The sequence below is a fragment of the Asterias rubens genome, chromosome 18, assembly GCF_902459465.1.
Source record: "Asterias rubens chromosome 18, eAstRub1.3, whole genome shotgun sequence".
Taxonomy (NCBI): domain Eukaryota; kingdom Metazoa; phylum Echinodermata; class Asteroidea; order Forcipulatida; family Asteriidae; genus Asterias; species Asterias rubens.
The window spans coordinates 1,102,370-1,116,110 of NC_047079.1; the positions used below are offsets into that span (position 1 = coordinate 1,102,370).

The 13,741-nt window shown below is 37.9% G+C and overlaps 1 protein-coding gene across 1 annotated transcript; it reads left to right on the forward strand.

Moving 5' to 3' along the window:
* Positions 1–512: 512 nt before the first annotated feature.
* LOC117302689 (collagen alpha-1(X) chain-like) lies at positions 513–10,401 on the forward strand. The gene is made up of 2 exons (XM_033786683.1): positions 513–1,311; positions 10,320–10,401. Exon 1 carries the CDS (start codon positions 561–563, stop codon positions 1,296–1,298), a length of 738 nt encoding a protein of 245 aa, XP_033642574.1. The 5' UTR covers positions 513–560; the 3' UTR covers positions 1,299–1,311; positions 10,320–10,401.
* Positions 10,402–13,741: the final 3,340 nt, after the last annotated feature.

Sequence of the window (13,741 nt, forward strand, 5' to 3'; positions counted from 1 at the left end):
GACGATACCATTAATGGGAGAAAGATTCTACCGGTCTGATAAAATTTCTTTCTCCTCACCACCCATATTTCCTCTTGTTCTCCTTTTAAAGTTGTTTATTATTGTCTGACAGTTGTTTGGGTATCATTGGGGAGCATTTCAACACGATATTCATTACGTTGAAGATCAAACGAGCCAACGGCACCCTGCTGTAAGCTAAGTAGGTACTCAAGTGTGTAGCGGTAGCCACTTTGTTGTGTGGAGCGATTATTTAGCTCAACACAACAGAACACTTACGATCAATACGGCCAGGTACATAATTTAACACACACATGCTCAGTCCAGCGAAACACAAATTGACTAAAACGTGGTTAATGTGGAAAGTAGTGATAAAGAACTTCCACAAACACATGGAAAATGTGAATAAATTGGAGCTGACCCAAAAATGGTGGTCACCGCTAGAGCAGCGCCTTCTATGTCTTCATGTTTTCATCGTTTGTTTTATGTATTCTATTAAATTACAGATGAAGATTACCATATCACCAGTGACCCTTCTTCTTGGTATTTTGCAAGTTCCGTTCATGGTTGCTAAAACAGCAGTTTCACCTGATCCGGAGATGACGTGTAACTCCTGCTGCCAGGGCCCAGCCGGTATACCTGGAATTCCCGGGTCAAATGGAAACCATGGTCAAGGGCTTGTAGGGTCCCCTGGTGAGGCAGGTCAACCCGGGGCTAAAGGAGACATGGGGTCAGATGGACTGGTTGGTGAGCCAGGCGCTAAAGGGGATCATGGCCAAAAGGGAGAGCAAGGAGTCGGTCAACCAGGGAAACAAGGACCTCAAGGTCTGCATGGGATGAATGGTTTGAAGGGGGAGAGAGGTGAACCTAGACCAGCTGGACAGACTGGTGAAGCAGGTGAATGTAGTACGCGACGGTCCGCCTTCACTGCAGTGAGGAATACCGCCTCCAGCCCTCCATCCTCCTGGGATCCTCTGCCCTTTGAAGAGTTATTGTTTTCAGAGGAAGGGACTGATTTCAAGTTGAATAACGGCACGTTTACGTGTAATGTGCCTGGGGTATACGTATTAATGTTCTCAGTCTATAAATCATCAGGTGAGTCCCTATATGTCCAGCTGAGGAAGAACGGTAACAGCATTGTTTCAGGGGGTGTACACGATGCAGATAATCATCAAGTGAGCAGCAGTGCAGTGATTCCTCTGCACTATGGAGATCAAGTTCACTTAGCTGTACTAGGTCAAGTATATAGTAACTCTAACCATTACACGTCTTTTACTGGATTCCTGCTGTACGAAATCTAAATCAAACATAAAACTAGACATTAAGTGTTTGTGAACAAACACGAAGCTGTGATGTTTTACTTGGATTATGTGCTTCATTGCCCAAGGAATATATAACTGGAAAAAAAAAGTTTCAAAAAAGTTGTGTAGCTCTTGGTATTAGGTCACACTTCCCGGTTGACCCGCAAGTAAAGGTCAAAATGGGCCCACAGCTACCAAAGACTAATCTGCAATGCCAAGGAGTCTATAACTGAAAAAGTTTAAGCAATCGGTTGTGAAGATCTTGATATATAGTCCCACTTCCGGTTGACCCAGAAGTAGAGGTCAACATAGGGTCACAGTTTTTCAAAGTTAATATTTATTGCCTTAGAGTCTATAACTAAAGGTTGAACATTGGCTTTGTACTTCTTGAGATATTGGCCCACTTTCGGTCGACCCGGAAGTAAAGGTCAACATGGGGTCAAATGTGTTTCAAACTAATCTTGAATGTCCAAGGAGTCTATAACTGAAAAAAGTTTGAAAATCGGTTGTATATTTCTTGAGATATGGTCCCACTTCCGGTTGACCCGGAAGTAGAGGTCAACTTGAGGTCACGGTTTGTCAAAAGTTATATTTTTATGCCTAAGGAGTTTATAACTGAAAAAAGTTTTATAATCTGTTGTATAGTTCTTGAGATATGGTCCCACTTCCGGCCGACCCGGAAGTAGGGGTCAACTTGAGGTCACGATTTTTCAAAATTAATCTCCAATCCCCAAAGAGTCTTTAGCAACAAACAGTCTTAAAATCGGCTGTATACTTCTTGAGATATGGTGCTGCAAAGATTTTCTGATTGAATATGCAAATGAGGGTCATGTGGCTAGTTAGTTACTAGTTGCCATTAATTTTTCAAAAACAAATTAAAGATGCAAACATCACGACATCGTCTTCTCAGACTCTCCCCGAGAGTCCTCAACCCATACAGGTCCGCAGTGTGTTGCAAGAGCCATAGAGATGTTTAAACATTGCAATGAAAGTGACTGCACCCAATTTATGAAGTACTACGTTGTACCCATGATGCCAAGATTCTAATTGATTAATTAATTAATAGACGAACATTGATTGCTTTTATGGACTGAAACAAATCTTATTAGAATCAGTGTATTTTTCTACACATAATATGATATTTAGGAAACTAACAGATAAATTATTTCGAAGTTGTTGTGTTTTTTACCAGTTTAAAGTATAGATTTGAAGAGCCATTGTGTTTGTGCACAGACACAAAACGTGCATTAAATGACGTCATGGTGACGTCGTCCGAAATTTTATGTCAGAAATCACATTAACAGGACCTGACTAGTGTATAGCTGAAAAAAGTTTCAGGATCGGCGGTCTACTTTTTCAGATATGGTGTTAACTAGGTTTGCTAATTAGATATTCATGAGCTTAATTAAGGCTTAATAATTAACAATTTTAACTCACTCTTTCGTATTATGGTTTAGGAGATTAGGCTGCCACAAAAACGTGTACAAACACTATGGGATTTAGGGAGAAACAAAGAATAATAATAATAAAAACAATAAAAATCTAGACGAAAACAATACCTGTTCCGACGGACGGTCGGAACAGCTAACTAGACATTAAGTGTTTGTGAACAAACACGAAGCTGTTCCTTTTTGTTTTGCTTGGATTATGTGTTTCATTGCCCAAGGAATATATAACTGAAAAAAGGGTTTCAAAAAAGTTGTGTAGCTCTTGTTATAAGGTTTTACTTCCCGGTTGACCCGTAAGTAAAGGTCAACATGGGCCCACAGCTACCAAAGATTAATCTGCAATGCCAAGGAGTCTATAAAATCGGTTGTGTAGATCTTGATATATAGTCCCACTTCCGGTTGACCCAGAAGTAGAGGTCAACTTGGGGTCACAGTTTTCCAAAGCTAATATTTATTGCCTAAGAGTCTACAACTGAAGTTTGAACATTAGCTTTGTACTTTTTTAGATATGGGTTCACTTCCGGTTGACCCGGAAGTAAAGGTCAACATGGGGTCAAAATCGTTCAAACTAATCTTGAATGCCCAAGGAGTCTATAACTGAACCAAAATTGATAATCTGTTGTATAGTTTGAGATATGGTCCCACTTCCGGTTGACCAGGAAGTAGGGGTCAACTTCAGGTCACGGTTTTTTAAAGTTAATATTTTATGCCTAAGGAGTTTATAACTGAAAATATTTTGAAAATCTGCTGTATAGTTCTTGAGATATGGTGACACTTCCGGTTGATGCGGAAGTAGAGGTCAACTTGAGGTCACAGTTTTTTCAAATTAATCTCCAACCTCCAAGGAGTCTTTAAAAACAAACAGTTGAAAAGTCGGCCGTGAAGTTCTTGAGATATGATGCTGCAAAGATTTCCTAATTAATATGCATATGAGGGTCACTGGTGGTTAATTAATAAATAATTTTAATATGTTTTATGATAGGAATTAAGCTAAACATCCTAAAGCTTCCATTTGATATTATTTTACGTGTTTAAAAAAAAAAATTAATTTGTAGGATGCTCCTTTATTTTCCTACTCCTGCCGATAGGGGGCGCTCTTATGAGACATTTCAATTGCACGATTTCTGCACCGTAACGTCTGTATCTGACTCTGTATTTGTATGTGTACGTCGCAGAGACCAAAACTGTCACAAAATGTCAAGCTATAATTTCCCCTATAGAACACAGCCCCGTTTTATGGCTCTGTCTGCTTCAACCAAACTCTGCCCATTTATTATACAACCACCATTCTCCGCTTACTGTGCAGGCGCTGAAATATCTGTACAATTAGTTCAAAGAAAAGATTACTTATGATAAGTTTCCCGGCGCATAAGCAAAAATATCCCTGCTAAGCTGTGAAATATGCTTTAAGTAAGCGATAATATCCGCGCTTCTGATGTGTCAATTCTTTGCTTACGCAGTGAAGCAGAGTCAAATTGGACCAGTTTCACAAGATTTCCCCTCATGTACTAACAATCTTTTTTGACTTTACATGTTTGAAGTGTAGGCCTTACCAAACCTACTTACAGGGCAAAATTACATGGTTCTCATGACCACCAAAGTCTGCGCTTACGATCACCATTTTCCGCTTTACTGTGATGTGCAAGCTTGGAAAATAATGTGCGAACTTGGAAGCACACAAACAAAAGAAATCCCTGCTATAAGCAGTCTATTTCGCTTGACCTAAGCGCAGAATTCAATGCTTCTGCAGAGTACTGAATCTTTGTCATTAAGCAAGTTCCCATCATGACTCGACTAGTCGAACCTCAAACCTAACTACAACACTTGTCGAGATAAAATACAGATTCTCAAGATTTGTGCCGCTATGTGCCGCAAAGGCAATATTAATTATGTTGCGAATGGGTGACTAGTGAATTTTACTACTCGACTAGTCGCACCTCAAACCTGCCTACGACACTTGTCGAGATAAAATACAGATTCTCAAGATTTGTGCCGCTATGTGCCGCAAAGGCAATATTAATTATGTTGCGAATGGGTGACTAGTGAATTTTACTACTCGACTAGTCGCACCTCAAACCTAACCACGACACTTGTCGAGATAAAGTACGGATTCTCAAGATTTGTGCCGCTATGCCGCAAGGGCAATATAAATTATGTTGCGAATAGTAGTAAGCAACACAACTGGTTCACCAAACAGGTAGTCGGGACAAATTTTAATTATGTTGCGAATGGGTGTGACTAGTGAAATTTACTACTCGACTAGTCACACTTCAAACCTAACTATGACACTTGTCGAGATAAAGTACAGATTCTCAAGATTTGTGCCGCTATGCCGCAAAGGCAATATTAATTATGTTGCGAATAGTAGTAAGCAACACAACTGGTTCACCAAACAGGTAGTCGGGACAAATTTTGTAGTCGATGTGTTGACACGATTATAACGGAGTAGAGAAAAACAGTAGTCGCGACTCAAATAATAATTTGTAGTCACAACTTTAACACTAAAGCGCACTAGTCGCCCCTACCTACTTTTGTCACAAGTAAGGCACGGTTTTTCCTGCGAATGCAAATCAAATTTTTAAGTCACTGTTTTCGCAGTGAAAGTTTCGCAGGAGTTGAGCACAATTAGTCAACTGTAGCAAATTTGTTGATGCGAATTGTGACGTGAAGAACACATTCCCGGCTAAGCTGTAAAATACGCTTAGCGTAAGCACAGTTCCCTGATTACGTAAGCGCTGCGGTTCTTTCCTTTAAAACTACATAATAGCTTTTTAAACACAAAAATCAGCTTAACCATGCCTCATGTTCAAGTTGTGAATCCAGGTGTTCTGCTCAATTTCTGCAATTTTGTAAAGCAAAATGTTTTGCCTGTTTATTATAAGCAGCTCTATAAAACTGAGCCACTCAACCACCAGAGAAACGTCAGCATAATAAAACTTCTGCTTTTGTATTCCTGTCAAAGAGTTTTTGTTTGTCATGGTCTAATTTCCGAACGTAACGCGAAATACTGGAATTAGTTTAGGCAAATGGTCCCCGGCGCGAACAAGGTGACTTTACCCGTAAATAATTCCAAATCCCGGGCGGTCTATTTTCGTCGTCCACGCTCGTCGCCTGAAATGAACCTGGTCCACGACGCACCATGCTCAGGCTTGTCAAATTAATTTTGGAAACAAGTTTAGACTTGTGCTAGTCGGTTACCGTAAGAAATCTATGTATATTGAACAAAAAAACGCAATAACACCGGTCGAAAATGGTATAAGGACTTGGTCAAGTTAACAGTTTTACAATTTTGACTATTCAAATCAAGTTTTACGCCGTACCCATGATCTTTGAAAAAACTTCCCCGGAAATACAAGTTTTTTTAAATAATTACACTGTTTCTATAAGTTTTGATGCTTTTAAAATGACCAGCAATAAAATATATCTTCATCTAAAGCAGTTTTGGGAAGTGTACAACATGTAATTTAATTTTAATCGAATAAATTATGTTTCGGAAAGCTGGGTTTGTTTACACTTCAAGAGCCATTGTGTTTGTGCACAGACACAAAACGTGCATTACATGACGTCATGGTGACGTCGTCCAGAATTTTATGTCGGAAATCACATTAACAGGACCTGACTAGTGTATAGCTGAAAAAAGTTCCAGGATCGGCGGTCTACTTTTTGAGATATGGTGTTAACTTGGTTTGCTAATTAAATATTCACAAGCTTAATTAAGGCTTATTAATTAACAATTTTAACATTTTTTACGATAAGAATTAAGCTTATGTTCTAAGCTTCAATTTGGTATAATAAACTCACTCTTTCGTATTATGGTTTAGGAGATTAGGCTGCCGCAAAAACGTGTACAAACACTATGGGATTTAGGGAGAAACAAAGAATAATAATAATAACTAGACATTAAGTGTTTGTGAACAAACACGAAGCTGTTCCTTGTTGTTTTGCTTGGATTATGTGCTTCATTGCCCAAGGAATATATAACTGAAAAAAAGGTTTCAAAAAGTTGACCCGGAAGTAAAGGTCAACATGGGTCAAAGTTGTTTCAAACTAATCTTGAATGCCCAAGGAGTCTATAACTGAACCAAAATTGATAATCTGTTGTATAGTTCTTGAGATATGGTCCCACTTCCGGTTGACCAGGAAGAAGGGGTCAACTTGAGGTCACGGTTTTTTAAAGTTAATATTTTATGCCTAAGGAGTTTATAACTGAAAATATTTTGAAAATCTGCTGTATAGTTCTTGAGATATTGTGACACTTCCGGTTGACGCGGAAGTAGAGGTCAACTTGAGGTCACAGTTTTTTCAAATTAATCTCCAACCCCCAAGGAGTCTTTAAAAACAAACAGTTGAAAAGTCGGCCGTGAAGTTCTTGAGATATGATGCTGCAAAGATTTCCTAATTAATATGCATATGAGGGTCACTGGTGGTTAATTAATAAATTATTTTAATATGTTTTATGATAGGAATTGAGCTAAACATCCTAAAGCTTCCATTTGATATTATTTTACGTGTTTAAAAACACATAATTAATTTGTAGGATACTCCTTTATTTCCCTACTCCTGCCGATAGGGGGCGCTCTTATGAGACATTTCAATTGCACGATTTCTGCACCGTAATGTCTGTATCTGACTCTGTATTTGTATGTGTACGTCGCAGAGACCAAAACTGTCAAAAAATGTCAAGCTATAATTTCCCATATAGAACACGGCCCAGTTTTATGGCTCTGTCTGCTTCAACCAAACTCTGCCCATTTATTATACAACCACCATTCTACGCTTACTGTGCAGGCGCTGAAATATCTGTACAATTAGTTCAAAGCAAAGATTACATATGATAAGTTTCCCCGCGCACAAGCAAAAATATCCCTGCTAAGCTGTGAAATATGCTTTAAGTAAGCGATAATATCCGCGCTTCTGATGTGTCAATTCTTTGCTTACGCAGTGAAGCAGAGTCAAATTGGACCAGTTTCACAAGATTTCCCCTCATGTACTAACAATCTTTTTTGACTTTACATGTTTGAAGTGTAGGCCTTACCAAACCTACTTACAGGGCAAAATTACATGGTTCTCATGACCACCAAAGTCTGCGCTTACGATCACCAATTTCCGCTTTACTGTGATGTGCAAGCTTGGAAAATAATGTGCGAACTTGGAAGCACACAAACAAAAACATCCCTGCTATGAGCAGTCTATTTCGCTTGACGTAAGCGCAGAATTCAATGCTTCTGCAGAGCACTGGATCTTTTTCATTAAGCAAGTTCCCATCATGACTCGACTAGTTGAACCTCAAACCTATAACTACGACACTTGTCGAGATAAAATACAGATTCTCAAGATTTGTGCCGCTATGTGCCGCAAAGGCAATATTAATTATGTTGCGAATGGGTGACTAGTGAATTTTACTACTCGACTAGTCGCACCTCAAACCTGCCTACGACACTTGTCGAGATAAAATACGGATTCTCAAGATTTGTACCGCTATGTGCCGCAAGGGCAATATTAATTATGTTGCGAATGGGTGTGACTAGTGAAATTTACTACTCGACTAGTCGCACTTCAAACCTAACTACGACACTTGTCGAGATAAAGTACGGATTCTCAAGATTTGTGCCGCTATGCCGCAAGGGCAATATAAATTATGCTGCGAATATAAGCAACACAACTGGTTCACCAAACAGGTAGTCGGGACAAATTTTTAATTATGTTGCGAATGAGTGTGACTAGTGAAATTTACTACTCGACTAGTCGCACTTCAAACCTAACTATGACACTTGTCGAGATAAAGTACAGATTCTCAAGATTTGTGCCGCTATGCCGCAAGGGAAATATTAATTATGTTGCGAATAGTAGTAAGCAACACAACTGGTTCACCAAACAGGTAGTCGGGACAAATTTTGTAGTAAAGAAAAACAGTAGTCGCGACTCAAATAATAATTTGTAGTCGCGACTTTAACACTAAAGCACACTAGTCGCCCCTGCCTACTTTTGTCACAAGTAAAGCACGGTTTTGCCTGCGAATGCAAATCAAATTTTTAAGTCACTGTTTTTGCAGTGAAAGTTGCGCAGGAGTTGAGCACAATTAGTCAACTGTAGCAAATTTGTTGATGCGAATTGTGACGTGAAGAACACATTCCCGGCTAAGCTGTAAAATACGCTTTGCGTAAGCACAGTTCCCTGATTACGTAAGCGCTGCGATTCTTTCCTTTAAAAGCCATTGGCTAAGGACCAAACTACATAATAGCTTTTTAAACACAAAAAGCAGCTTAACCATGCTTCATGTTCAAGTTGTGAATCCAGGTGTTCTGCTCAATTTCTGCAATTTTGTAAAGCAAAATGTTTTGCCTGTTTATTATAAGCAGCTCTATAAAACTGAGCCACTCAACCACCAGAGAAACGTCAGCATAATAAAATCTCTGCTTTTGTATTCCTGTCAAAGAGTTTTTGTTTGTCATGGTCTAATTTCCGAACGTAACGCGAAATACTGGAATTAGTTTAGGCAAATGGTCCCCGGCGCGAACAAGGTGACTTTACCCGTAAATAATTCCAAATCCCGGGCGGTCTATTTTCGTCGTCCACGCTCGTCGCCTGAAATGAACCCGGTCCACGATGCACCATGCTCATGCTTGTCAAATTTTGGAAACAAGATTAGACTTGTGCTAGTCGGTTACCGTAAGAAATCTATGTATATTGAACAAAAAAACGCAATTCAAATCAAGTTTTACGCCGTACCCATGATCTTTGAAAAAACTTCCCCGGAAATACAGGTTTTTAAAAATAATTACACTGTTTCTATAAGTTCTGATGCTTTTAAAATGACCATCAATAAAATATATCTTAATCTAAAGCAATTTTGGGAAGTGTACAACATGTAATTTAATTTTAATCGAATAAATTATGTTTTGGAAAGCTGGGTTTGTTTACACTTCAAGAGCCATTGTGTTTGTGCACAGACACAAAACGTGCATTACATGACGTCATGGTGACGTCGTCCAGAATTTTATGTCGGAAATCACATTAACAGGACCTGACTAGTGTATAGCTGAAAAAAGTTTCAGGATCGGCGGTCTACTTTTTGAGATATGGTGTTAACTTGGTTTGCTAATTAAATATTCACAAGCTTAATTAAGGTTTATTAATTAACCATTTTAACATTTTTTACGATAAGAATTAAGCTTATGTTCTAAGCTTCAATTTGGTATAATAAACTCACTCTTTCGTATTATGGTTTAGGAGATTAGGCTGCCGCAAAAACGTGTACAAACACTATGGGATTTAGGGAGAAACAAAGAATAATAATAATAATAATAATAATAATAAAAATAATAACAATCTCGACGAAAACAATAGCTGTTCCGACTGGATCGGAACAGCTAATAATAATAATAATAATAATAAAAATAATTAAAAAATCTCGACGAAAACAATAGCTGTTCCGACTGGATCGGAACAGCTAATAAAAACAATAAAAATCTAGACGAAAACAATAGCTGTTCCGACGGACGGTCGGAACAGCTAAAAATAATAAAAATCTCGACGAAAACAATAGCTGTTCCGACTGGATCGGAACAGCTAAACACACGGAAACGTTTAAATGTTTTAGACAACGATTTAAATAAACTAATATGCAACTATATAGTTTTTTAAAATATAATAATAATGAGCTAATCGTGGAAAAACGAACGTGTGTTTAGATGAATCAAATAAAAATACTTTATTATTAATTGTTTTATTATTTGCAGGACAATAAGTAAGGAAAAGACGTTTTATTTGAACATTTGATTTTGCAAACGTGTATTGTGACAAAAACTTTCAACGTGTTTTTGTCACGTAAACAGTGCTGTAAATATAAGTTCATCTCTTTTTTTGTGTTTATTTCATTTTCGGGAAAGTTTGAAATTTCTGCAGCCTGTAATTCCGTCCGAGGGTGCAATGATGAGTCCTTGAAACGACTCTACAGCTTTCATTTTCCATAAAATGCAAAATGAAACTACGAAACAAAAAACTGACAGTTTATTAAACAGTACATACAAAACTTCCGATTCCTTAATACAGACTTTTAGACTAATAATTAATTGTGGCCTCCGATTCTGCCGGCAATTTTATTTCAAACATTTTAAATTGGTTGAAACAACTGGTAACAGTCGCTTCTGTTGATATATTCGTTAATGTACAATACTTATGATATTAAACTAACGACAACCTGTGATCAAAAACAACTTGCCTTGTAAAGTTACCAGAAAACATTTATTTTGTGTCGTCTTTTGAACACGTTTCGATATGGAGAAATATTAAATTTTTCGTCGTGGTTTGAGCGTTTTGTTTGTTTTCACATGAGAAAGCACGTTTGTTTAATGCAGATGAAACATTGGGTATTCGTTTTAAATCACTTTCGTATAAAACGTTTGATGATGTCACGACTAACATGTCAAAGAGAGGGAATTATATTTCACTTACAGCGATTCGTTAAACCGTCACATCGGCATGAAACCAATACACCATCTTAGTGTGAATTTGGAAATTAACAATTCCCTCACTTCGACCGTGACTTAATTATTCGGAATTATTATTAGCTGATTACACAATGTCGCATTTTATCTTGATCTACCTAACACAGAAAGGTTTCGTTGACAGTAAAATTGTGACCCACTCTGTGATTTTTTTTAGAACTATATTTGCATGGTATACCTTAAAGTCACCTGGAAATAGAATTTTTTTTTTCTTCAAACATTAAAGTATATGTTAATGAACAATAATGTAATTTGTTGAGTTATTGTTTGTAACAAGTTATATGTTTAAAAAATAGATAAAGTTGTTTGGGGTGACTCCGCTTACCCCTTTTGTGACGTCAATCGAGGCAGACTTTGCCTCAAACGTACATTGAACACAAGAACGTGCAATTACATGCAAGTCCTAGTTTGTACGTTTCGAAAAAAGGTTTAATTCTTGCATTTTTCCGGCACTGTCGACCACGTGTATTGCTGCTGGAGGCAGCAAAACAACTAAAAATGGGGTCAGTTTGCAAAGTGGTTCGGTCCGACGTCTTTTCCAGCGCTGTGCAGCAAACACTTTGAACCGCCGTGCTTCAAATGTCGCGCCTCGATTGACGTCACGAACAGCGCCCTCTCGGGTCGGGCACTTTTAAATTTGTTAATAAAATGGAAACTAAATTTCTAGAACCTTAGTTAAATGTTTATTCATATTTTACTCATCGAAACACATATTTTAGTGACAAAAGCTTTATTTTGAAAAAATACCACTTAAACACACTGGTTTTTAGCAATAACGCTCTGAAAACAACAGTTTTGTGATCAAATTTTAGTCTAATTTGAATCCTTTTGCGCGAAAACATCACTTTACTTGTAATTCGTTTTAAACAAAAATGTATACACTGGCTTATTTCAAACGGGAGTAACTTAGCAACGCGATACACCCAAAGCTTAGACATTAAGTGTTCTTTCCAGCCCCTGCATATAACTCAATTTTTTAAATTGTCAACATCTGATTCATTTCACAATTAAACTTTTGTTACCTTAAAAGTCGTCAAAAACACAGTGTTAATGTTTGCATTAACGCTAGAATACAAAGCATTAGTGTAATTACTAGATACTTGTATTTCTACAAAGCATGTTTTTATTAAATTTAACTATAATCCATTTAGTGTACTAGAAGTTAAGATATATTGCATAGTTTTAGAAATAGTCAGGAGTCACTTGAATGTTTTAAATACATTGAAGAAATGTACATTCACACCGTATCAATTGATTGTTTGGGTTTTTGTGTTTTGAGTGTTTAATTGATATTGAACTAAAATTATTGGTAAATACAATTTGCAAGCTGAACTAATTTTCCTAATACTGTTTTACTCATTTTTGTCAAAGCCTACAACACCTAAGAAAATAAAATTAAAGGGAAACTTTTTACCGTTTTACCTTCAAACAATGCAAGTTTACCGTAAATCAGTGAACATTGATTTTGCGTCCTTCTACAAAAAGTACACAAACCCTAAAAACTTGTCAGTGGGAAGTGAACAGGGAATGGGTTTAAATAACGTAGGAATGGGTGGCCCAAGCATTTTGGCCGGGATTGTAGCCCCCGTTGTCGGAGGAACAAAACTCGGCTTATTTGACTTGCGACAGAACATGTTGTTTTCTTTTTGCTTCCGAAAAACTGCAAACAAACGAAGTGACCTGGCCCCTCCTGTCTTCCCCAGACTGGTATGGGCCGCGGTTAACGAATAGCCGGAGTGCTATGGATTTTTCCTCTGAGTATCTGATATCAATACGGTCTAAAGCAGATGGAATCAAAAGAGGGTGCTTTCAGAATTAAGAAACGACCTTGGTCACCGCTCACTGTAAAAGGATGAAACTATCTCCAAGGGACAGAAATCTCATGCCACTACAAGGGCCACGCGCAATTCTCCAGGACTAGGCGCCCGGATGGGTTGCCGGTGTCTCAGTGAAATCAGTGCTGCCGGTGCTTTCCCCTGGTTGAGACACTAACATGGGCTGAGTGAGGGTGATTTAACAGAGGGCGCTATCACAAGTAGTTTGTAACAAGTTTGCCGAATAAGGGGGAGGGAATTTTGGGAGAACATAATCTCCTGACACACCTGCCTATAATGGGGAAAGAATCTCCGGGGACAGATTTCTATTCAAAACACCGGCCCAAGGCGGAATCCTGCCTTACGTGTTAAACAATCAAAAAGACTTAAATCTCATCCAAAAGTTGTAAATAGTAAATACATTTTGTTCGCAATGTGTTCATTTAATTTGTTTTGCTCCATTGAATATTCTTGTTTCCCAAAAGCATTTGTGCGAAAGTAGACTCTGAGAAAACAAAGGACACAGTTGAAAATCAGTTTAAAATTACCCTTTAAGGGCAAAGGCAGGACACATTAGGAATCTTTCAAGCACTAGTAACGTCTTTCCACTTGGTGTATCTCAACATAGACTTAAAATAACAAACTCGTGAACATTAATTTGAGCTCAATTGGCC

Excerpts from the sequence above, each read along its gene's own strand:
- LOC117302689 (XM_033786683.1), top strand. The coding sequence starts at position 561 with ATGGTTGCTAAAACAGCAGTTTCACCTGATCCGGAGATGACGTGTAAC.